This window comes from Oncorhynchus gorbuscha, linkage group LG07, assembly GCF_021184085.1.
Source record: "Oncorhynchus gorbuscha isolate QuinsamMale2020 ecotype Even-year linkage group LG07, OgorEven_v1.0, whole genome shotgun sequence".
Taxonomy (NCBI): domain Eukaryota; kingdom Metazoa; phylum Chordata; class Actinopteri; order Salmoniformes; family Salmonidae; genus Oncorhynchus; species Oncorhynchus gorbuscha.
In genome coordinates this window covers 62636918-62663305 of record NC_060179.1, presented here as the reverse complement: position 1 = coordinate 62663305, position 26388 = coordinate 62636918, and the positions used below count along the sequence as shown (strand labels likewise).

Sequence of the window (26388 nt, the reverse complement as noted above, 5' to 3'; positions counted from 1 at the left end):
CCTCCCCGCCCTCACTGTCAAGTTCATGCTTTTAGCAAAAAAGACTTTGGCTTTGAGCACACATTCTACATTTGATCGATTATATGGATGAACCTTAAGGAACAAGATTTGGAAGGTGATAAGTTGACCCCTGAACCTTTATCTTGTAGGTTGTTCCACAGGAAAGTAGCCACAAAATCCTGTGGTATTTCCTGCACAACCTTTAATGTGGGATTTTTGCTGAATGATTCCTGTAGGGCTGTTTTGTAAGAGCGAGATGTTAACCCCTTATCGTCATTTTGTCTGATGCTGACCTGTTGTCATTGTGTCTGTGTCAGACGGGGGCGCTGCTGAACGCCCTGGTCCAGCTGTGTCACATCTCCACCCCCTTGGCTGAGAAGACCTGGGTACAGCTGTTCCCTCGACTGTGGAAGATCCTCTCTGACCGACAGCAACACGTAAGCACTGCCAGGTCAATGTGCATTAACATGTCTTGTACTTCCAGGTCATAAGTTTGGCTCTAGATGGCCAGGCTACAATGACTGTGAATTCAATGTGCTCACAACTGGATTGGGGCTTGTTCAAAAGGGGGCAACATTTAGGTGGAAGAAATCATGTCCACTCCATAGAAATAGATGAACTATTGTAATAGTAATTATTTTCCAATGTCTATTCATGGTGTTTCTATATGCAATGTTGATATGAGCTATTTATAACTTCTGTGGAAGTTTACAGGTCAAAACCCTGGTTGTCATGCCGTGATAGAGGTCAAAGGCTATGGCGTGACTCATTGTCTGTCATCATTATTTACCTGGACAGGGCCGACATGGGTCACAGGCTCTGGTCTGAACTGACTGGTCAGCACCACACTCTGAGACACACAGATACTGAGACGTGCGCTCTTTAAGACAAACACACACCTCAGCTCCGTGACGTTGGTTAGCAGACAGTCAGCCTGACCTTGGCTCTGCCATTTCTTCCTTAAAACATGCAATTTCCTCTTAATGAGGAACCATTCATTTATGCAGAATATGTAAGAAGAAATAACATACTGAGTTTAATGAACCAGATGCCTCCAGTATTAAGAGGCTCATTTAAGGGTTCCTGATTTGAAGTGATTTGAGCTATTAACTTTCTGAGACGCGTTGGAAATAGAACTAGACGTCTTAATGATGTTTGTCACTCACAGACGGACATGGATGAAGACTTAAATAGGATACATATTTAGGCTGATTATCTGGTTCTAAATATCTTCATGTGGTTTTAGGGTACTGACTGCTGGAGGAAAAATCTATTCAAAGCATTTAAATAGTGATTATTTCTGCTGAAGCTGTCTCTTAGATGATTATTCTGTGGTTGCTAGTGTGGTGGCGTCCAATTAGTTCTAGCTTGTTTTCAGTGGTGCATAATATTGCATGCTTTTGGCCATAGAAACACATTCTATCTGTCCTCTTAACCTTGACTCTCTTTCCTCTTCCAGGCCCTGTCAGGTGAGATGAGTCCTTTCCTGTGCAGTGGGAGCCACCAGGCTCAGAGGGACTGCCAGCCCAGTGCCCTTAACTGCTTCGTGGAGGCAATGTCCCAGTGTGTGCCCCCTATCCCCATCAGGCCCTGTGTGTTGAAGTACCTGGGGAAGACTCACAATCTGTGGCTGCGCTCCACTCTGATGCTGGAACAGCAGGCCTTTGAGAAGGGCCTCAGCCTTCACAGCAAGCCCAAACAGAGCACCAACGAGTTCTACGAACAGGAGAGCATCACTCCACCACAACAGGTATGGGTTTACAGACGTCATCGTGTTCACTTTCAGTTCTATTAAATGAGTACATTCTTAGCTTGGTAACTTTTTTTTCTTCATTCATTGCCTTTGTGTACTGTCCATTCATTAAATGGGTATGGCTACTTGACAGGCACTGCATCCTGACTTGGGATGTAACGATTCATTGATACGAATTGGAATCCAGTTCAAATGTTTAAGATGCAAGTGCTTCGGTCCACAAAACTCCAAACCGATTCAAATGTAGCATGAACCGGTTCACTTGTAAGACGACTTGTGCAATAGTCAATCAGGCTTTATTAGTTGGAAGACAACCCACCGGTGCCCACTGTCAAGCAAACCCTAGTTGTACATACTAGAAAGCACAGCTTTCAGTATATCGTTGAAGCTTATAGGGAAACTGACACGATCAGGACTACTTAAAAAATGTTTGTTTTTTTAAACTCCAAAATCAAGTCTCCATTTTATGGGTAGAATGTGTGTTAATCAAATTGCTACAATTTAGGCGATTTTAAAATTGAATTTCAACAGTATCCCCCTTTAAACATGTCAACGTTCCGAACTGAACTTTACCTGCCGTGATCTTTGTGGCATAACGATGCACGTGATTGACTGGAAATTATACCTACAGTAACATTGTTTCTTTTGATTTAAACCTTCAGTGACGTTATACTGGAAATAACATTAGATTGATTTAAACCTGCAGTGACATTATGCTGGAAATAACATTAGATTGATTGCTATTTGCCCACCATTTTAGTGGGGGAGGAACAAAATTGACTTCTCTTCAAGAACATGTATTTACATTTTTGTAGCTTTATGTTATGAGAACCATGTCGGTTTAACTTGAAGATTAGGGTTCGACGTTCCTCTGTCATTTTATATCATGATAGTAGAAACTGTCAACCATACCCAACAGTCAAAACAGACACTTGCTCGTCTTTATACTAATGCTCAACTTTCGATTCTATTTTTATTCCATCAAGCTTCTATTTTTATTACCTCTTTTTTTCTATTATTGTTGCATATCGAGAGGTGAACCTGCGAGTAAAGCAATTCATTGTACTATGTACAGCGAGTATCCTGTGCATATGATAAATCCATTTGACTAGACACAGCTCCGACTGATCCTGCTCAGAGAGGCCCAGCTCCATGAGCAGCACATTTCCATTTAGACTGGAAAATGAATGTCTTCATGCAATAACTGTTAGTGCATTGAATCTAATTGTTTCGCATCGATTTATTCCTCTTATCAATCCGATTCAAACTACAATAAAATATAGTTCCTTTATGGTGGCCCATGTATCTAGATGTGTATGGAATAGTCTTTGAAAGGGAAGATGTACACCCCTGATCCCAACTCTGTGTGGTCCTATAGGAGATCCTGGACTCCCTGGCAGAGCTGTACTCTCTACTGCAGGAGGAGGACATGTGGGCGGGGCTGTGGCAGAAACGCTGCAAGTTCCCAGAGACCTCCACGGCTATTGCCTACGAGCAGCACGGCTTCTTCGAACAGGTGAGGTCTTGTTGATTGATGCACTGGCAAATTTGATAATGTTGTAAACATTGTACAATTTTGACTACAAAGCCTACAGCTGGGTAGGTAGCCTTGCACGAGCCTTGGCTTGTGCGAGCTGGAACAGCTCATGGGAGCAAAAGCCTATCTCCTGTTTCTGTAGCATGAGGCAGCGTGATTTACAACACCACCTGGACAGGGCGCTAGTCTATCGCAAGGCCTTGCCCCCAATCTATCTCCTTAATGCCGAGTCCAAGGCAGAGATGCACCAGGTCCCATTTTTACAGTATTTGGTATGACTCTGCCGGGGATCCAACTTCCAATCTTAGGGCGGACACTCAATCCACAAGGCCACTGAGTTGGCCACAGCTGGGTAGTACTGACTATTTACTATGTTGCCTTCAACAGGCCCAGGAGAGCTATGAGAAGGCCATGGAAAAAGCCAGGAAGGAACACGAGAGGAGCAACGCCTCTCCTGCCATCTTACCGGAGTACCAACTCTGGGAGGACCACTGGATACGGTAAATAACTGATTTATTTACTGGTCTAGTTGTTAATCCCTGGTAGGTGTAATAACTGCATAATTACTGTCAGAACTATGCAGTTGCTATATAATATTTGTATTTGCCATGCAATTAATGGTGTATAAAGTAACTACATGTTCCTTCCATGACATTATCAAGACCTCTTTCCATGAGACTAACCAGGTGAATCCAGGTGAAAGCTATGATCCCTTATTGATGGCACTTATTAAATCCACTTCAATCAGTGTAGATGAATGGGAGGATTTTTAAGCCTTGAGCCATGAATTGTGTGTGTGTGTGTGTGTGTGCCATTCAGAGGGTGAACTGGCAAGACAAAATATTTAGGAGCCTTTGAACGGGGTATGGTAGTAGGTGCCAGGATTACCGGTTTGAATGTGTCAAGAACTGCAACGCTGTTAGGTTTTTCCATGCTCAACAGTTTCCCGTGTGTATCAAGAATGGTCCACCATCCTAAAGACATCCAGCCAACTGATACACATGTGGGAAGCATTGGAGTCAACATGGGCCAGTATCCCTGTGGAACACTTTCAACACCTTGTAGAGTCCATTCCCTGATGAATTGAGGCTGTTATATGAGGGCGAAAAGGGGGAGTGCAACTCAATATTAGGAAGGTGTTCCTTATGTTTTGTACACTCAGTGTATATTATTCAAATGTTATTTGTCACATGTGCCAAATACAACCGGTGTAGACCTTACAGTGAAATGTTTACTTACAAGCCCTTAACCAACAATGCTTTAAGAAGTTATTATGAAAAATAACAAATAATTAAACCGCAGCAGTAAAATAAGTGGGGCTATATACAGGGGGTACCGGTGTGGGGGAACCGGTTAGTCGAGGTAATATGTTCATGTAGGTAGAGTTGGTAGTTTGTGACAATGCATAGATTATAAACAGAGTAGCAGCAGTGTAAAAGAGGGGTCTGGGTAGTCCTTTGATTAGCTGTTCAGGAGTCTTGTGGCTTTGGGGTAGAAGCTGTTAAGAAGCCTTTTGGACCTGGTCTTGGCACTCCGGTACCGCTTGCTGTGCGATAGCAGAGAGAACAGTCTATGACTAGGGTGGCTGGAGTCGTTGACAATTTTTAGGGCCTTCCTCTGACACCGCCTGGTATAGAGGCCCTGGATGGCAGGAAGCTTAAGGCTGTACTGGGCCGTACGCACTACCATTTGTAGTGCCTTGCGGTTGGAGGCCGAGCAGCTGCCATACCAGGCAGTGATGCAACCAGGATCTTCTCGATGGTGCAGCTGTGGAACCTTTTTAGGGTCTGAGGACCCATGCTAAATCTTTTCAGTCTCCTGAGGGGGAATAGGTTTTGTCAAGCCCTCTTCACGACTGTCTTAGTGCGTTTGGGCCATGATAGTATGTTGGTGATGTGGACACCAAGGAACTTGACGCTCTCAACCTGTTCCATTACAGCCCCCTCGATGAGAACTGGTATTCATCTTGATATCAACTCTCCTCCCTGTTTCTGCAGCTGTTCTAAAGAGTTGAACCAGTGGGAGCCTCTGACTGAGTACGGCCAGTCGAAAGGCAACAGCAACCCCTACCTGGTACTGGAGTGTGCCTGGAGAGTCTCCAACTGGGGCGCCATGAAGGAAGCGCTGGTACAGGTAGGGGATGCCCAACACACACACGCTGACACGGCTATACACAGACCACACAAGCGCACACAGACGGACGGACGGACTCGGCTGAGGTCTGGTTCCCAGCTCCAGAACTCTTGTAAAGCTGTGGAAATGTAGTTTGGCAGTCGTTAGGAAGGTTAATTTATCAGCCTCGTGTTTTCTAAAGCAGAGTAGAGGAGGGAACGTGATAGTAGCTGACACATAACAAATACTCCTGCCTTGCTTTCCGCTCAAGGAGATTTTGAAACGAGCCACTGTCCTGAGGTGACATCTCATTAAACTGTCCAGCAAAACCTTTTAACTAGCAGCCTCTTACATTCAGTCTCTCTCTTTCTCTGTCTCTTGGCATGGGAAACATATGTTTACATTGCCAAAGCAAATGGAATAGACAACAAACAAAGGAACATTTTGTAAACATTACACAATTTTTAAAAGAATAGACATTTCAAATGTTATTATTGGCTATGTAGAGTGTTGTAACAATGCGCATTTTTGAAGTTTTTAAAGGAAAATAAATATGGTTTGTAATTACAATGTTTGCTCCACTGGTTGTCTCTCTCTCTCTCTCTCTCTCTCGTTCCTCCATGGTTTTGCATAGATCTAATATTTACGTGTCTGTGTGATTAATTGGCCCAAAATCTGTTGTGTGTTTTGTTACGTGGCGGTGGTAGAAGACAGAGTAGAGCAGGCTGCTGCTGTTGTGGTGAGGCTCCGTCTGTCTATCTGAATGGCCCAGCTTTCAATTAAACAGCCTCTGATAAGGCCACCACTGTCTACGGGAGATTCATCACCTATCCCTCGTCTGTGATAAGTGCACATTGAACGATCGCTGTAATTCTCTCCCCCATCAACACACACAGACCAAGACACACACACACACACATCTAATAATGTTTCCCAGGTTTGACTGCGCAGAAGGCAGGCTCCCATTGGGCTTTTGTTAGTGTTGTGGTTAATGCACTCAGTGGTCTGATCAATATAGTCTCTGCTCACCTCCGTGTCAGGCTGATTATTCATTAACCACTCAGGCCTTTTAAAAATGATGAGGAGAATGAATCGAACAGCTGGTGTATTGTGTCCTGTTAGAGTGCTGCTTTGTGACAGTGGCATGAAGTAATTCACTTGAGATGCACACAAAGAATTGCAGTCCAAATAGGCTCACGTGTTACTTTCTCATATGCACCGAACGTGTGTGTGGGTGTGTAACCTGTCTCTAATCTGTAAGGTGGAGATGAGTTGTCCTAAGGAGATGGCGTGGAAGGTGAACATGCACCGTGGTTACCTGGCTATCTGCCATCCAGAGGAGCAGCAGCTCAACTTCATAGAACGGCTGGTGGAGATGGCCTCCAGTCTGGCCATACGGGAGTGGAGGAGACTGCCTCACATCGTGTCCCACGTACACACACCACTACTTCAGGTAAGAGATGAGGGAGGCAGACACAAGCACCACCTCAATATGTCTCAATTCTTAATCAAGATGAAATAAAATTCTGGAACACATCTCTTTTGATCACTGTATTGCCAAATGAAGAGTCGATCAGTGATCCCAGTCAATTTACTGAGGAAAACACTGATAATCTGTTTTCTGGGAATGAAGAGGGGAAAACACTTCCCTGGGAGTGCAATAAAAACCAGAGGGAGGGAGATAATGGAGTGAGACAGACTGAGAAGGAGGAAAAGAAAGAGTAGAGTGAAATAAAATGAACGAAAGAGGAGAGGGAGTGAGAGGAAAAGAAAAATGGAGACAGAAACTAAAGTAGCGAGACCGAGGCAGTAACTTTAGACTGTCTGTAATTGCTCCGCCCCCCCATCAGATAGTGTTTGAATAAATACCTTTTCCAAAATTACATTTGCATGATGAATGGCCACTCCAAAATGAAGGTTATAAATGTGCCATCAGCTGATATTCACAGATAATTGTGAGAATATTGTACTGCCCAATTTATTTTGTTTCTGGTGATTTGATTTGGTCGGTCCACCGACCGATTCAGGACATTTCTCTTTTGAAGGCAGCTATTTGAATTGCGTGCTGCTACATTCATTTGTCTGTGGTCCCATTCATTATAAAAGCAGGAAAACAACTTTTCTTTCCTGCTTAGTGAACTCAGCAGTCGTAAATCTTTATTTCAGTACCATACACTTAAAGCCCGGAGAGCCTCTAAAACAAAGGCTTTCTGCAGGTAAATAACTAGAATCAAACTGCATTCGGAATCAAGCCATCAAAATAAAGGACTTTCCAATGAATTTACACCAGCGACATTGATCGTTGGCTTTAGTATTATTCTTGATTGATGGGTTGATGAAAATGATTGATCGTCATTCGTGTGTAGATTCTAGCAGCTCAACAGCATTTCATATCCCGGGTTTAGACTCTGTACTTTATAAAGATCACTTATTGTAGGGGTGTTAACCCCGGTGTCCTGGCTAAATCCCCAGTCTGGCCTTCATACCATCAGTCACCTAATCATCCCCAGCTTCCAATTGTCTCATTCATCCCCTCTTCCCTATAACTATTCCCCAGGTCGTTGCTGTAAATGAGAATGTTCTCAGTCAACCTACCTGGTTAAATAGAACAAATAAATTAGTCCCTTCATTAGTCCCTTTAGTCTTTGTCTGAAAGAAGTGATTAGCCATTAAAGTAATATGATGTTCTGTCCCTGTCACCAGCCCTATCCTTAATGATGTTCTGTCCCTGTCACCAGCCCTATCCTTAATGATGTTCTGTCCCTGTCACCAGCCCTAGCCTTAATGATGTTCTGTCCCTGTCACCAGCCCTAGCCTTAATGATGTTCTGTCACCAGCCCTAGCCTTAATATGATGTTCTGTCACCAGCCCTAGCCTTAATGATGTTCTGTCCCTGTCACCAGCCCTATCCTTAATGATGTTCTGTCCCTGTCACCAGCCCTATCCTTAATGATGTTATGTCCCTGTCACCAGCCCTAGCCTTAATGATGTTCTGTCCCTGTCACCAGCCCTATCCTTAATGATGTTCTGTCCCTGTCACCAGCCCTATCCTTAATGATATGTCCCTGTCACCAGCCCTAGCCTTAATATGATGTTCTGTCACCAGCCCTAGTCTTAATGATGTTCTGTCCCTGTCACCAGCCCTAGCCTTAATATGATGTTCTGTCACCAGCCCTAGCCTTAATGATGTTCTGTCCCTGTCACCAGCCCTAGCCTTAATATGATGTTCTGTCCCTGCCACCAGCCCTAGCCTTAATGATGTTCTGTCCCTGTCACCAGCCCTAGCCTTAATATGATGTTCTGTCCCTGTCACCAGCCCTAGCCTTAATATGATGTTCTGTCCCTGTCACCAGCCCTAGCCTTAATGATGTTCTGTCACCAGCCCTAGCCTTAATGATGTTCTGTCCCTGCCACCAGCCCTAGCCTTAATGATGTTCTGTCCCTGTCACCAGCCCTAGCCTTAATATGATGTTATGTCCCTGTCACCAGCCCTATCCTTAATGATGTTCTGTCACCAGCCCTAGCCTTAATGATGTTCTGTCACCAGCCCTAGCCTTAATGATGTTCTGTCACCAGCCCTAGCCTTAATGATGTTCTGTCCCTGTCACCAGCCCTAGCCTTAATGATGTTCTGTCCCTGTCACCAGCCCTAGCCTTAATGATGTTCTGTCCCTGTCACCAGCCCTATCCTTAATGATGTTCTGTCCCTGTCACCAGCCCTATCCTTAATGATGTTATGTCCCTGTCACCAGCCCTAGCCTTAATATGATGTTCTGTCACCAGCCCTAGTCTTAATGATGTTCTGTCCCTGTCACCAGCCCTAGCCTTAATATGATGTTCTGTCACCAGCCCTAGCCTTAATGATGTTCTGTCCCTGTCACCAGCCCTAGCCTTAATATGATGTTCTGTCCCTGCCACCAGCCCTAGCCTTAATATGATGTTCTGTCCCTGCCACCAGCCCTAGCCTTAATGATGTTCTGTCCCTGTCACCAGCCCTAGCCTTAATATGATGTTCTGTCCCTGTCACCAGCCCTAGCCTTAATATGATGTTCTGTCCCTGTCACCAGCCCTAGCCTTAATGATGTTCTGTCACCAGCCCTAGCCTTAATGATGTTCTGTCCCTGCCACCAGCCCTAGCCTTAATGATGTTCTGTCCCTGTCACCAGCCCTAGCCTTAATATGATGTTCTGTCCCTGTCACCAGCCCTAGCCTTAATGATGTTCTGTCACCAGCCCTAGCCTTAATGATGTTCTGTCACCAGCCCTAGCCTTAATGATGTTCTGTCACCAGCCCTAGCCTTAATGATGTTCTGTCACCAGCCCTAGCCTTAATGATGTTCTGTCACCAGCCCTAGCCTTAATGATGTTCTGTCACCAGCCCTATCCGTAATGATGTTCTGTCCCTGTCACCAGCCCTATCCGTAATGATGTTCTGTCCCTGTCACCAGCCCTAGCCGTAATGATGTTCTGTCCCTGTCACCAGCCCTATCCTTAATGATGTTCTGTCCCTGTCACCAGCCCTAGCCTTAATGATGTTCTGTCCCTGTCACCAGCCCTAGCCTTAATGATGTTCTGTCCCTGTCACCAGCCCTAGCCTTAATATGATGTTCTGTCCCTGCCACCAGCCCTAGCCTTAATATGATGTTCTGTCCCTGCCACCAGCCCTAGCCTTAATATGATGTTCTGTCCCTGTCACCAGCCCTAGCCTTAATATGATGTTCTGTCACCAGCCCTAGCCTTAATGATGTTCTGTCCCTGTCACCAGCCCTATCCTTAATATGATGTTCTGTCCCTGTCACCAGCCCTAGCCTTAATATGATGTTCTGTCACCAGCCCTATCCTTAACGATGTTCTGTCCCTGTCACCAGCCCTATCCTTAATGATGTTCTGTCCCTGTCACCAGCCCTATCCTTAATGATGTTCTGTCCCTTTCACCAGCCCTATCCTTAATGATGTTCTGTCCCTGTCACCAGCCCTATCCTTAATGATGTTCTGTCCCTGTCACCAGCCCTAGCTTTAATATGATGTTCTGTCCCTGTCACCAGCCCTAGCTTTAATATGATGTTCTGTCCCTGCCACCAGCCCTAGCCTTAATATGATGTTCTGTCACCAGCCCTAGCCCTAGCCTTAATGATGTTCTGTCCCTGCCATTCAGCCCTAGCCTTAATATGATGTTCTGTCCCTGCCACCAGCCCTAGCTTTAATATGATGTTCTGTCCCTGCCACCAGCCCTAGCCTTAATATGATGTTCTGCCACCAGCCCTAGCCTTAATATGATGTTCTGCCACCAGCCCTAGCCTTAATATGATGTTCTGTCACCAGCCCTAGCCTTAATATGATGTTCTGTCACCAGCCCTAGCCTTAATAATGTCCTGTCCCTGAAGGTAAATAGATGGATCAAAGTGGCTTTTCAACTATCAGGTGTTTGCTTCTCGGACCTCATTTCAGAGAAGGTTTTTCCAATAGTCATCATAAGCCTGTAATACAGTGGGCTAATGGCTTTGGAATTGGCCTGGACATCCTGCCTTTCTTACTGTCATAGAGAAAGAACAGAAACCCTGCCAAATCTCATCCCTCAGTCTTCTGTACCCCTACTTCTCTTTCTCTGTTTACCCTGGCCCTCTGTCTCGCGCGCTCTCTCTGTCTCGCACTCTCTTTCCAATTATTTCCTGTCACCACTGTTCTCCACACTCATTCTTTCTTCATCTCCTCCCCTTCTCTCTCTCCATTCCTCCATTCTCTCAAAACCCTTTAAACTTTCCCACCCCTCTCCTCCCCAACCAGGCTGCCCAGCAGATCATCGAGCTCCAGGAGGCGGCACAGATCAACGCCGGACTGCAGCCAGCTAACCTGGGCCGTAACACCAGCCTCCACGACATGAAAACTGTGGTGAAGACCTGGAGGAACAGGCTGCCCATCGTCTCTGACGACCTCTCCCACTGGAGCAGCATCTTCATGTGGCGGCAGCACCACTACCAGGGTAGGACTCACACCTATCGCTACTCACAATGGGGATGTCTCTAAAAGGCCATAGTGAGCTGAACCCCTCAGGCTCTCTCTACCTTCCCAAATGTCAGCTCTCTAAATGACTTGTTTACTCTGCATGGCACACACACACACACGAGAGGGGGAGAGAAGAGACAGACAGTGAGTGGGAAAGAGAGGTAGGGGGGGGGGAGGCAATGCCAAGGGACTGCATGACAGCACAGACTAAGTTGGAGGGAGGGAAAGAGCTGGAGATAAGAAGAGATGAAACTCTGTGGCAAAGAGGGGGAGGAAGGACGAGTGGATATGAAAAGAACAAGAGGAAGGAAAGAACAGTACAAAAAACAAAGAGGGGAAAGATGGAACAAATTGGAGGTAGAAGATGAGGAGACATGGTAAATAAAGGGAGAGTTGAGTGAATTTAAAAATCTGGTCTCGTTGTTGTCTGTGTCCTCTACAACATGACACACACTGTCGTGCCAGACGTTGTCCTGCAGTGACTTTGAAACCATTCAGACTTCGCATCCTGAAAGATGTCTGTGGCAGCTTTAGTGCTGCTATGAAACTACTACAGCTATGATGACTGGTGTAACTACAAAACTCGAGAGAACATGAGACATCATTGTCTTTGATATTCATCCGTAGTTATATTTCTAATGCTTTCATCCAAATGAACTTTGTTACATAGTCAAGCTCAATAATATGGAGCTCCCTCTACTCTACACTGACTGGACTGTAATGACATCTTGTTCTCCTCCTTCCTATCCCAGCCATCGTGACGGCGTATGAGACCAACACGCAGCACGACCCCAACACCAGCAATGCCATGCTGGGGGTCCACGCCTCCGCCTCTGCCATCATCCAATATGGCAAGATAGGACGCAAACAGGTACCATGCTCACTGTGTGATAAATCACTATCTGCCAAGATTACGTGTTCACCAGGGTTGGATTTATTTCAGTTGCCAAATCTGGAAATGAAAGATTAGATTAGAGCATTGAAAATAAAATTTCCCATTCTTTTGAAGGTTTTCCAATTTATGAATTGAATTGTTTCCAACTCCTGTGTTGCTCAGTTGGTAGAGCATGGTGCTTGCAATGCCAAGGGTTCGATTCCCATGGGCCACCCATACAAAAAAATGTATGCATGCATGAGCTTTGGATAAAAGTGTCTACTAAATGGCACATACAGTGCCTTCAAAGTATTCACACCACTCTACTTTTTCCCCATTTTGTTGTTACAGCCTGAATTTAGAGATTTTGTCACTGAGCGACAGAGTACTCCATAATGTCAAAGTAGATTTTGTATTACAAATTAATTAAATTAAAAGCTGAAACATTTTGTGTTCAAGCCCTTTGTTATGGCAAGCCTAAATAAGTTCAGGAGTCAAAATCGTTGTGGAAAATTAATGCTCAGTTTCAGTCGTGCACGGCATTGCAGTACCCCAGCAGCATTTTAGCCACAGACTTATGTGCCGTCTAGTTTGTGTTTTATAATTGTGCAATGTGCATAACTTTTTCTATGGAATTGGCATATCGTTCTCATTCTGAGAAGTAGGGTGATTTTTCTCCGGGTAAGCCACTTGATTTCCAGTTGTTCAACCAGTTGAGAGAAGAGCGTTTATTCATAACAGGTCAACTCTTCTACCTTGTTAGCAAGCAAATACATCCAAGTTGGCTAGACTTGAAATATAGATTTTTTTACTCACTAGCGTGTGGGTTTGAGAGATTGTTAATGAGACCTGTTAATGGTTGGTCATTATTTGTGGATGTGCATGGTTCTGGTTACATTTGTAACAAAACGGGAATTTTCATAGACTTGAAAGCCTGAAGTGATTTTTGCTAAATAAAGCAGGTAAAACTATTTAGGTCATTTTATTAGTGGGTCTTATGGTTGTGGAAGGCTTATGTTTAGCCTTTGTATCGTTTTAGAAGCCCTGAATTCATTAGATTATTCCTGACTTTTTGAAATGTGGTGTAGTGATCTTTTAATTGTACTACAAAGCTTATTCAGAGATTTAAAAACAAACAAAAAATTGAGGGTAACACTGAATGTAGAAAACATTAACACATTACACATATTGAGTTGCACCCACTTTTGCCCTCAGAACAGCCTCAATTTGTCGGGACATGGACTCTACAAGGTGTTAAAAGCGTTCCACAGGGATACTGGCCCATGTTGACTCCAATGCTTCTGACAGTTGTCAAGTTGTCTGGATTGTCCTTTGGGTAGTGGTCCATTCTTGACACACACGGGAAACTGTTTTGCGTGAAAACCCCAGCAGCGTTGTAGTTCTTGACACTACCATACCCCGTTCAAAGGCACTTACATCTTTTGTCTTGTTCACTCAACCTCTGAATGGCACACATACACAATACCTGTCTCAAGGCTTAAAAATCCTTCTTCAACCTGTCTCTTCCCCTTCATCTACACTGAAGTGGATTTAACAAGTGACATCAATAAGAGATTATAGCTTTCACCTGCATTTATCTTGCCAGTCTGTCATGGAAAGAGCAGGTGTACCTAATGTTTTGTACACATGGTATATTGTGAATTGCACAGCCCTAATTCTGTGTTCAATAATAGTGGTTTACATTATTTCTGAGGGACCTTACAGACCAATTATCTGTAAGTTCCCTCAATCGAGTCATGAATTTTAAGCACAGATTTCACAACAAAGACCAGGAAGATTTTCCAATGCCTTTCAAGGGCACAGATTGGTAAATGTGTAAAAAGAAAGAAGCAATTAAAATAAAGACTTTTGAATTTCCCTTGGAGCACGGTGAAGTTAATAATCAGGCTTTAGTGGTGTATCACACCCAGTCACTACAAAGATATAGGCGTCTTTCCAAACTCCGTTGCCGGATAGGAAGAAACCCAGAGTCCAATGGTGATTTTTAAAACTACAATGGCTGTGATGTGAAAACTGAGGATGGATCAACATTGTAGATACTCCACAATACTAACCTAAATAACAGAGTGAAAAGGAAGCCTGTACAGAATAAAAAATATTTCAAAACATGCATCCTGTTTGCAACAAGGCACTAATGTAATACTAGATACTTTTTATGCTGAATAAAAAGCATTGTTTGAGGCAAATCCAATGCAATACTTCACTGAGTACCACTATTGATATTTGTACACTTATTTGAAAGGAGTTTTTAGGATACAGCTAAAATCCCAGAGGAAAACCTGGTTCTTTGTTGTCTGCTTTCCAACAAACACTGGGAGACGAATTCACCTTTCAGCAGGACAATAACATAAACCAAGATGACATTGACTGTTCCTGAGTGGCCTAGTTACAGTTGACTTAATTAAATCAACTTGACAAGACTTGAAAATGACTGTCTAGCAATGATCAATAACCAACTTGAGCGCTTGAAGAGTTTTAAAAGGTGTGCAAATCCAGGTGTGCAAAGCTCTTAGACTTACCCAGAAAGACTCACAGCTCTTAGAGACTTACCCAGAAAGACTCACAGCTCTTAGAGACTTACCCAGAAAGACTCACAGCTCTTAGAGACTTACCCAGAAAGACTCACAGCTCTTAGAGACTTACCCAGAAAGACTCACAGCTCTTAGACTTACCCAGAAAGACTCACAGCTCTTAGAGACTTACCCAGAAAGACTCACAGCTCTTAGACTTACCCAGAAAGACTCACAGCTCTTAGACTTACCCAGAAGGACTCACAGCTCTTAGACTTACCCAGAAAGACTCACAGCTCTTAGACTTACCCAGAAAGACTCACAGCTCTTAGAGACTTACCCAGAAAGACTCACAGCTCTTAGACTTACCCAGAAAGACTCACAGCTCTTAGACTTACCCAGAAAGACTCACAGCTCTTAGAGACTTACCCAGAAAGACTCACAGCTCTAATCGCTGCCAAAGGTGATTGGGGTTGAATACTTATCTAATCAATATTCAACATTTCCTTCCACTTTGACACTGGAGTATTTTGTGTAGATCGATGACCATAAATGACAATTAAATGTATTTTTAATCCCACTTAGTAACATTGTGTATAAAGTAGTGACTGAAGGCACTGTATTATAATGTTATTACTATTTTTAATGTTATGAACCTGTATGTTTCCCCTCAGGGTCTTGTGAACGTGTCTCTGGACATCCTGAGTCGTATCCACACCATCCCCACGGTGCCCATCATAGACTGCTTCCAGAAGATCCGCCAGCAGGTCAAATGTTACCTGCAGCTGGCAGGGGTCATGGGCAAGAACGAGTGTATGCAGGTGAGGAAGTGGTCATTTGGAGCCCAGTTGGTAGAGCATGACGCTTGCAACGCCAGCGTAGAGGGTTCAATCCCCGGGACCACCTGTTTGTACATGTGTGCCTGACTAAGTCGCTTTGGATAAAAGCATCTGCTAAATGGAATATATTATTACATGAAGTATGTTTTAGTGATGATGATGATGATAAGACTTTTTTTTATCTGATAAATGTTCCCCTGTCTGAAGTTTTTTTCCCCCATTTTTAAAAACCCCATTGAAGACTTCACTTCAATGCCTTTTGGAATACATGATCTTAAATGTTGAAAGAACGCTTATTGAAATTCACTTTCTAAATAGTGATTGAGTACATTTGGTGAACAAAGTTGTTTTCATCTCCCTCTGCAGGGTCTGGAGGTGATAGAGTCAACCAACCTGAAGTACTTCACCAAGGAGATGACCGCTGAGTTTTACGCTCTCAAAGGCATGTTCCTGGCTCAGATCAACAAGTATGTACTCCTCTAGACACTTGCAAGTGATTTATGACTGTCTGGGTGTATGACTGTCTGGGTGTATGACTGTCTGGGTGTATGACTGTCTGGGTGTATGACTGTCTGGGTGTATGACTGTCTGGGTGTATGACTGTCTGGGTGTATGACTGTCTGGGTGTATGACTGAGCTCTTCAGGTTGACTTGGTGACAGACTCTAGTTCTAATCTCAGACTCTTATTTCTACCCGTGTCCTCAACACACGCCCGTGTCTACACTACGTTCTCGCTGCAGGGGGTGCCTGCAGAGCAAACGCACACATACACCCGTGTCTACACTACGTTCTCACTGCAGGGGGTGCCTGCAGAGCAAACACACACACGCCCGTGTCTACACTACGTTCTCGCTGCAGGGGGTGCCTGCAGAGCAAACACACACACGCCTGTGTCTACACTATGTTCTCACTACAGGGGGTGCCTGCAGAGCAAACACACACACGCCTGTGTCTACACTACGTTCTCACTACAGGGGGTGCCTGCAGAGCAAACACACACACGCCTGTGTCTACACTACGTTCTCACTGCAGGGGGTGCCTGCAGAGCAAACACACACACGCCTGTGTCTACACTACGTTCTCACTACAGGGGGTGCCTGCAGAGCAAACACACACACGCCTGTGTCTACACTACGTTCTCACTACAGGGGGTGCCTGCAGAGCAAACACACACACGCCTGTGTATACACTACGTTCTCACTACAGGGGGTGCCTGCAGAGCAAATACACACACGCCTGTGTCTACACTACGTTCTCACTACAGGGGTGCCTGCAGAGCAAACACACACACGCCTATGTATACACTACGTTCTCACTACAGGGGGTGCCTGCAGAGCAAACACACACACGCCTGTGTCTACACTACGTTCTCACTACAGGGGGTGCCTGCAGAGCAAACACACACACGCCTGTGTCTACACTACGTTCTCACTGCAGGGGGTGCCTGCAGAGCAAACGCACACATGCATGTGTCTACACTACGTTCTCACTACAGGGGGTGCCTGCAGAGCAAACACACACACGCCTGTGTATACACTATGTTCTCACTACAGGGGGTGCCTGCAGAGCAAACACACATGCCTCTGTTCCCTTCCCCAATCTCACATACCCACACACACAAATAAACATGCACACACACACACACAACCCTCTCTATGCCCTTCCCAAATCACACATCCACACACAACCCACTTTCCCCCTCACCCTTCAGTGCCCACTCTACTCATCAGACCTGACATGACGGCTCCCCGCGGGGGTGAAATAAAAATGGGGGATAGCTTATTAAATATCCGCGCCCAAATAATTAACTCGCTGGCAATTTACTGGAATCTCTGGTATCAGCAGAACTTAGCCTAACCTCAGCAGTAGGGACCCAACGCAGTCATTACGAACACACACGCACACATACATACACACACACACACACACACACACACACACTCACTCTGCGGGAGTATGAACCGCTTTGGGCCTGGGGTAGACAGTTGTGGTGTATCTGTGTGTGTGACTTGACACTCTGGACGTTTCTCCCCCTCTACTCCACTCCCGCTGAGGAGAAACTGTTTATGTACTTTGACATGACCAATGTGACGAGCACATAAAGTATGTCTGGAGGGGCCTGGTTTAGACTCCCACAGCAATCAGCCTCCATGTTCCTTTATGGCAATGCCAAATATGTTGTTATAGTAACCCTTTATAATTGATTGGCCCGCGAGCCATTTTAAAGCAGGTGTGCTTTCTCCTCGCTGTTTGAAACCTCTCCCAAAATGGTGGGGAAAGGTTGTTTGACTAAGTCCCGTTGAGCTCTTGTTTTGTTTAGACAAGTGTTTTTATTTTGACTAAGGGGCAGATGTAAAAAAAATTATGAGGTGCCTTGCCCCTTATTCCTTAATCAAGTCCTGAATTGGTTGTAAAATTATTCAAATGTTTTATGTCTTAGGTGGGAGGAGGATGCGTTGAAAGTGGTTGATGACTGTACATATTTTTCACCATCAGCATAAACAACATTCAAACGTAGGTCTCTGCCAGGTTCCACCTTGTCGGTCTCCCTCGCTCTTCTTGGTATTTTCAGCTATAAACTGGAGCTGAACACTTGAGCCGTGAGTTCCAGATTCTGAAAGCAGGATCAAGATTCCTCTTCTGGGTTAAAGTTTATTCCAGTATACGTAGCCATTACCTGCTTTGTGACGTTGATGAAATGTTGCGACGCTGTTAAGCTGCTGTAATACTGTGTGGCTGGCTCTGACATACTCCACAACATTAAACGCTCTAGACCTTCACTGATGTAGTCATGTTACTTTCTAGCGCTAGCCGTAATAATGGGAGGAGAGCCTTGCCGATGAGGGGAAGTTTTAAAACTGATCGCTATTGATATACATATTCGAAATATAATTTTAACACTATCCTCGCTCTCTGCCGTACTCTACCCTTTCCCAATCTCCATTTTGCTACATCCTTCATCCCCTCTATTCTCTCTCAATGTACTCTCCCCTCTATTCTCTCTTACTCTCCATATCCCCACCCCCCTCTTTCTCCTTATCTTCCCATTTTCCCTCCCCCTTTCTCCTCTATTCTCCCTTACTCACTCTTCATTACTCCCCCTCTCCAGGTCAGAGGAGGCCAACAAGGCGTTCTCGGCAGCGGTCCAGATGCATGATGTCCTGGTGAAGGCCTGGGCCATGTGGGGGGACTACCTGGAGAACATCTTCGTTAAGGAGCGCCAGCTGCACCTGGGTGTCTCCGCCCTCACCTGCTACTTGCATGCCTGCCGACATCAGAACGAGAGCAAGTCACGCAAGTACCTGGCCAAGGTGGGTTAGAGATGGAGTTCTGCTCGTGTGATCCAAGCACATATAGATGAGCTGGAGTTCTATGCCTCATGAGGAACAGCTACTAGTAACCTTCCAGCTTCTGTGAAATACATGGCTCTAGCATGCCATCATTCGGTGTAAGCAACTGCTAATATTATGGATCACAAATGGTGAAAATGCTAAAGGTACGTTTATTTGCATTCCTTGCAACTTCACCTGTGAAGGTCTCTCATACGGATGAACAGGAAAGCACCTGTGAAGGTCTCACACGGATGAACAGGAAAGCACGTGTGAACTTAAACCCACAAATGGTTATCAGTGTGTAGGAGTTATTTTCATTTAGACATAATTTAGACTCCACTGGGCTGTAACTAGGTTCTCGAAATGGAGTATTTAGAGAAAGCACAACCTCTTTCTGATTGTTCGCGTGGCGCACCTATGTCAAAGAAACACCATCTATTCTTCACCACCAATCACTACTATAGTCTCCTTTTCTCTAGGGAAGGGATTATCAACTAGATTCGGTCTGAGGACAATGTATTTTTCTTGAGTGGATGGTCAGGGGGTCGGAACATATCAACAAATAATTTGTAGACTGCCAATTGACTGCCAGAAGCCGAAACAACAGATATAATATTTGTCTAAAACGTAATAATTTCTAACCTTGCATACATTTGTGTATGAGTACATGTATCTCTCTATTATGCGTGGGAATATTTTGGAACTTAGAGCTGATTTGCCCCCCAACATGCAACCATTTTAGTATTTGGAAATCAGTCATTTGAAATGAATTCATTAGGCCCTAATCTATCGATTTCACATGACTGGGAATGACCACAGATGCCTTGAAAAAAAAAAAGAAGTTTGGCATGGATCAGAAAACCAGTCAGTATCTGCTGTGAACACCATTTACCTCATGCAATGCGACACACTTCCTTTACATAGAGTTGAACAGGCTGTTGATTTTAGTATGTTGTCCCAATCCTCTTCAATGGCTGTGCGAAGTTCCTCGATATTGGTGGGAACTGGAACATGTCGATCCAGAGCATTCCGAACATGCTCAATAGGTGACATGTCTGAGTATGCAAGACGTGGAAGAACTGGGACATTTCCAGCTTCCAGGAATTGTGTACAGATCTTTGTAACATGGAGCCATGCATTATCATGCTGAAAGATGAGCTGATGGCGGCGGATGAATGGCACGACAATGGGCTTCAGGATCTCGTCACATTACCTCTGTGCATTCAAATTGCCATAGAAAGAAAATGCAATTGTGTTCGTTATCCGTAGCATATGCCTGCCCATACCATAACCCCACCGCCACCATGTGGCCTGTTATAGCTGTCAGGAAGCTTGGCCCCAGTGATGTACTGGGCCCTACGCACTACCCTCTGTAGCACGTTATGGTTGAATGCTGAGCAGTTGCCATAGCAGGCGGTGATGCAACCGGTCAGGATGCTCTCGGTGGTGCAGCTGTAGAACTTTTTTGAGGATGCCCATGCCAAATTCAGTCTCCTGAGGGAGAATAGGAGTTGTCGTGCCCTCTTCACGACTGTCTTGGTGTGTTTGGACCATGATAGTTTGTTGATGAGGTGGACACCAAGGAACTTGAAGCTCTCGACCCGCTCCACTACAGCCCCGTTGCTGTGAGTGGGGGTGTGTTCTGCCCTCCTTTTCCTGTAGTCCATGATCAGCTCCTTTTGTCTTGCTCACATTGAGAGAGAGGTGGTTGTCCTAGCACCATGCAGCCAGGTCTCTGACCTACTTATAGGCCGTCCCATCGTTGTCTGATCAGGGCTACCATCGTTGTCATCTACAAACTTAATGATGGTGTTGGAGTCCTTCTTGGCCACGCACCCGTGGGTTAACTGGGAGTACAGGAGGTGACTAAGCACACACCCCCTGAGGGGGCCCTGTGTTGAGGATCAGGGTGGAAGATGTGTTGCCTACCCTTTACATGTTGTTATTTTTGTTGTATGTATATGTGTATGCACACACTGAGTGTACAAGACATTAAGGAAACAGACCAGATGAATGCATGTTAAAGCTATGATCCCTTATCAATGTCACTTGTTAAATCCACTTTAATCAGTGTAGATAAAGGGAGGGTACAGGTTAAACTGGGGGGGGGGGCAACTCAATATTAGGAAGTTGTCCTTAATGTTTTCTACACTATATATATTCATTAATACTCAGGAAACCTGGCAGTCAAATAAAATGAACCACATAAAATATTGGTATGCCAGTTGGGGAACCCTGCTCTAGAGGGTCAATCTCACGTTGCACTCTAAAATGACTGAATACAAGTTCACCAGCCACCCCAATTCCCCCTCTGCTTCAGACTGACCATCACCAACAACCAGACCAATCAGTAGTACACACTCTGATCCTCTGATGCGCTCTCTGGAGGTCATGACCTAGCTGACTGTGGTACCAGAAACGGCGATGGACTGTTGTAGCTAATAGTCCTACAGCAAAGCTATTGCAGGGGAGTGTTGAATCTTCTGCTCTGTGTTGTAGAAATATGTCCAGGTAAGATGCTGTAATTGGATCCTTCTTGTGTGATGGTGGACATTGGACAGCAGCATAGAAAACACTAAATGGTCAGTAGGGCATCATTAACATGACGATCCCCTGACTCTTTCACCTGTAGTAAAAATGAAAAACAGGACAAAAGTCTCTCCCTCTCCAGTATTAGCTGTGAATATTGGCCGTCACACAAGTACTATAATCAACTCTTACAGAAATAATCAGGGCCATTAGCTTCCATTTCCTCTGGGCTAGTGTTTCTGGGGGGGGGAGTACATTAAACAGTGCACTCTCACACAAGGGGGGTGGGGGGGTGTGTATGTTGCGCCCGTGCTATTGTATGGAGAGAGGAGATTGCTGGCCAGGGCTCGGTAACCGGGGATGTGTCCCAAATGGCTCCCTATATAGTGCACTACTTTTCAAAAGTAGTGCACTATATAGGGAATAGCTTTCTGTTTGGGACACAACTTGGGTCTGGTCCTGGCAGCGTTTAGAGCCTGATGGATGAGCAGAGATGTCCAGTGATTATCAGTAATTATACACAAGCTGTGTGGCCTAGCTGGCTGGCTGATAGGGGGTGGGGGGGTTAATGTCTCCATCAACAGCCCCCCCCAGGAGGGAGTTCACCTGCTCTGTGACCCACTCCTCCCCTTCTCAAAGCGGCTAAAGCTTGCCAGGAACGCAACCTCCCTCTCACTGTTCATGTGTGGCGCTGATCTGAGCTCCAGAGATGGTCTGGTGATGATATTACAGGCAATTAAGCCCTTTAGACCATTTGAAATGTTGATGTAATTTGTGTCCATGCTGCCTGAGCTCGCCAGCAACCTCCCTCTAACGGTGTCACTGTTCTCTCTCCTGCCCCCCATTCCCAGGTGCTGTGGCTGCTGAGCTTTGATGACAAGAACACCCTGGCGGATGCTGTGGACAAGTACTGCATCGGGGTGCCGCCCATCCAGTGGTTGGCATGGATACCACAGCTCCTGACCTGCCTGGTGGGGTCAGAGGGCAAACCCCTGCTCAACCTCATCAGCCAGGTACGTCAGTCAACCTGTGTACCTACAGCACACCTGTGACCACTCACAACACCCGTAACAACAGAGATCCTATTCAATAAAGTTGTAATATGTAATTCTACGCCGGTACCCACCTCCCGTCCATAGAATAAGCCCATCTGTCTACAGCACAGCCCGTTAAAATTCTAGAGTAGAACAAAGGAAGGGAAGCATTGCTGCTCAATAGGTCTTATTAGATTGGTGCTCTTTGGCAAAGGGTTAATTGGTCAACAACAAAAAACAAGGAGCACCAAGGCACTCTTCATATTTTAATTCTATAAAAAGTGCCTTGGTCCTCGTTTTTATTTTGTTTCTCAACTTTCCTGTACCAGGGACGGACAAGCTAAGGACTTTTCTGTACTACAAGCACTCAGCCCTCCTATCCTCCTCTCCTAAATGTAAATGTTCCCCCATCTGTATCTGGCCTTGCATCTGTGTGTGTGTGTGTGTGTGTGTGTGTGTGTGTGTGTGTGTGTGTGTGTGTGTGTGTGTGTGTGTGTGTGTGTGTGTGTGTGTGTGTGTGTGTGTGTGTGTGTGTGTGTGTGTGTGTGCGCACGTCAGCCTAATCGAGATGGATTAACAGCACTCAGTGCCAGAGTGGCCTCTCTCCAGCACTTTCTATTTATCAAATTAACCATTCAGATTCCTCTCCTCATGTATTGGCTTCCCCTTCCTCCAGTGAGCCCTTTTCAATTATTTATAGAAGGAATGAATATTAAGTTAATATCAAACTCATCCGCAGTGCAGGAACAGAGCTGACAAATAAAGTAAGGGACTAATTTGCTTTCCGTTAATGGAGTATTATTTCCCAGCAATTGAGAGGTGGGAACTTCAAAGACTATTTGGCTACATCAAACACCCCTTATCCACCCAGTAGAGCGGGAAATGGGAGAGAAGAGACAGCGAGGGTGGGAGAAGAGGGAGCGAAGAGATTTATAGATAATCTCTCACGTGAAGTGGAAACGCGCTATTCTAAGGCGAGTCAGACAAGCCCACATCATGTGCTTAATGGGATATAAATATGGTTTGTTTAGTTATTAAATCAGGGTTTCTCAACCTTTTTGTAGCCTATTACGGTAATGGAGAGCTTTATGAATGGCTTTTGCAGTTTGGTATTTGGGGAATGGATGGGTGAAGCATTTTGTCGCCCGTCTGCCTTCCTCCTCACCATATGATGAGTGAAGGGTAAAAGGTTGACTGTCTGTAAAAGAGAAAAGCAGGAAAGCACCTTTTAATGGATGGAAGCCTTTATCTTAGCGACGCTGAATAATTTAGTGTTGTGGGCGGCGGCCGCACGGCGGGATGCTTTAAAAACAGACAGTGAAATATTAATGAAGGTTAACCCTGAGGAGCAGAGGAGAGATGAATCACAGCGTTAACAGTCCTACAGCGAATCTAATCCCCCTCCAAAATATAACATCCTTCATCTCCCATTAAGAGCCTGATCTCTCCTTACGCTCCTCCTCCTTTCTCTCCTCCTGCCTCATCTTTTATGCCCTGCTAAGCTGCCACTTATCTATCCATCCCTCCACCCCCATCCATCCTCCTCTCCATCACCCAGCATAGCCCTCCCTCTGTGCTCCTCTGTACTGTTAATGGGAGGCTGAGCCAGGGTTGGTGAGGTGTCTCTTTACACCTACAGGTTATTCCTCACCCCTCTGTCAGCAGGGTAGGGGAACAGGGGTGTAGGGTGTCAGTCTAATGGGGCCTGAGAGGAGCTGTGGTCTGGGCTCAACCACCTTGTTGTCTCTGTCATCAAGGCCTCACTGTCACTGTGCATAACTCCCGTGTGTTGAGTTGATCGACGTTCTATCTCCCACCTAGTAAAAGGTGCTGAGCTCACACCTATGGCCGTCCACCTGTCAAACTCTTACATCCATCCTGTTTATTCCCTGGATTGTTTGTGTCAAATCGTGTTTGGTTTTCTGAGGTGTCTTGATGACGTCTGTAGAAATGTAGATTATGGAGTGTATAGTTAGTTTGCGGATGAAGTTGATGCCGCTGAACTTAGGTGAGTCTCTATCAGTCTAGGCCAAGGCAACCCTCTACATTTAGCCACAGAGTTGTTGGAACCTGAAATACCCTCCAGGGTTTCATATCTCCATTACACATTACAGAGCTGCTTGTAGGGTATCAATGTTGGATATTCTTTTGGATTCTCTGCAGCGTACACTCCTCTCCTGTGTGCAATGAGATCTCTGAGGGTAGCTTCTTCTTTGAATGGTAATCTGACCCCCCCCCCCCCCCCCCCCCCCCCCCCCTGCTGTCTGCTAGGTGGGACGAGTGTACCCCCCAGGCAGTCTACTTCCCCATCCGCACCCTCTACCTGACGCTCAAGATCGAGCAGAGGGAACGCTACAAGAGCGGTAAGTTGTGTGTGTGTGCCGATTTTCACCACGGTTTGAACATCAAAGGTGATATTATGTCCCCTTTTGGACACGAAGGGTATGACTGTGTTTAAAAGCGGCGCTACTGTTGAGTAGCGTATTTATGTATTCACCTTGTAGATACAGGAGTGTTCTAGCTCACTGACTTCTTAAAGAAAAGTGTTTATCAAACAAAGCTATGACTTTGTTTTGCAGGCTTTGAAGTGCATTTTAGAACTCATTGTCTTTTTGCTTCCTAATGCCTTTTCTTTTATCTACACTCTCTCTCCTTTTCTCTTCTCCCATCTTTCTCACATCACTACCCCTCGATTCTGCCTCCACTGTCTTCACACCTCGTTTTTTCTCTCTCCCCACCTCTTTCTCCTCTCTAGACTCAGGCCAGCAGCAGCCCAGTTCGGTGGGGGCCCAGACCCACTCGGCGTCTGACCCGGGCCCCATCAGGGCCACGGCCCCTATGTGGCGCTGCAGCAGGATCATGCACATGCAGCGAGAGCTGCACCCCACCCTGCTCTCCTCTCTGGAGGGCATTGTGGACCAGATGGTCTGGTTCAGAGAGAACTGGCACGAAGAGGTGAGGCAGGGGCACCTGGTCACCTGGGATGGTGGTGTGAGGGTGTGTGTGTTAGAGGACTGTGTTAGTCAGCGACCCATGAATCCTTCATCCTCCTGAGTATTTATTTATATTCTACTCAGGAATGCAACGGAAATACCGGTGTAGACTGGCCCCCGTAGAGACATTTCTAAACAAATTCAGATTTTTTTAGAAATAGTATGTTAACCCCCAGGTTTAACCACTGTTCAGTTCCCTGGCCACTGGTTTAAACAAGAAAACTCTGCATCAACCTCCAACTCCTTCCCTGTATCCACACAACTCTCCCTTCTCTCCTCTGGCTCTCTTGTCAATGCTGTATGACTGAGTACACAGAGCTGCCCATTCCCTGTCCTCCTACACACCCAGGCACTCATCTGTTCTCCTATTTTCCACCACTACCATTAGCCACCTCTGTTCAGTCCTGTGCTCCGCTCTACCTGAGTAGTCTGAAGCACTGTTGAAGGAACGGCTCTGTCATGTTTCTGACATGGCGAAGCTAAACTGCGACTTTTCCATCCAACCTCCAACACAGCGAGCCTAGACTGGAAAATGGAAGTGACTGTCAGTGAATGCAACATTTACACAGAGGATTAACTTGTTTTTCCTGAAACACTTTCAGCACCCACCTCTGGAATCACTCCCTCATCTAGAACACTCTATCCTACCCCCCTATAGAAACCTTGACTGGTTTCTATAAACCGGGAGAGCGCTGACATAATACAAGCTTCCAAATGCAACTCGCCGGTGCTGCAAAGTGCTTTAGCCATGCTGCGTGGGAGAGGGGGTAGTAGTGTCTGTGCTCGGGGCTCACAGAAGGCACAGCGCTGCAGTCCGTTCCATTGGTTAAACCTGGACAGAGGAACACCGTA

At 45.5% G+C, this 26388-nt stretch overlaps 1 protein-coding gene across 1 annotated transcript in view; it reads left to right on the top strand.

The window, feature by feature from the left end:
- LOC124040185 (transformation/transcription domain-associated protein) overlaps positions 1-26388 on the top strand; it is an 83762-nt gene that overhangs the window by 43387 nt on the left and 13987 nt on the right. Inside the window, 15 exon segments of the mRNA XM_046357116.1 lie at positions 318-437; positions 1460-1750; positions 3132-3269; positions 3678-3790; positions 5288-5423; positions 6664-6855; positions 11185-11380; positions 12156-12274; positions 15483-15629; positions 16014-16114; positions 18758-18959; positions 22361-22522; positions 24815-24829; positions 24831-24906; positions 25299-25498. Of these exon segments, the coding sequence (XP_046213072.1) occupies positions 318-437; positions 1460-1750; positions 3132-3269; positions 3678-3790; positions 5288-5423; positions 6664-6855; positions 11185-11380; positions 12156-12274; positions 15483-15629; positions 16014-16114; positions 18758-18959; positions 22361-22522; positions 24815-24829; positions 24831-24906; positions 25299-25498 (2208 nt within the window).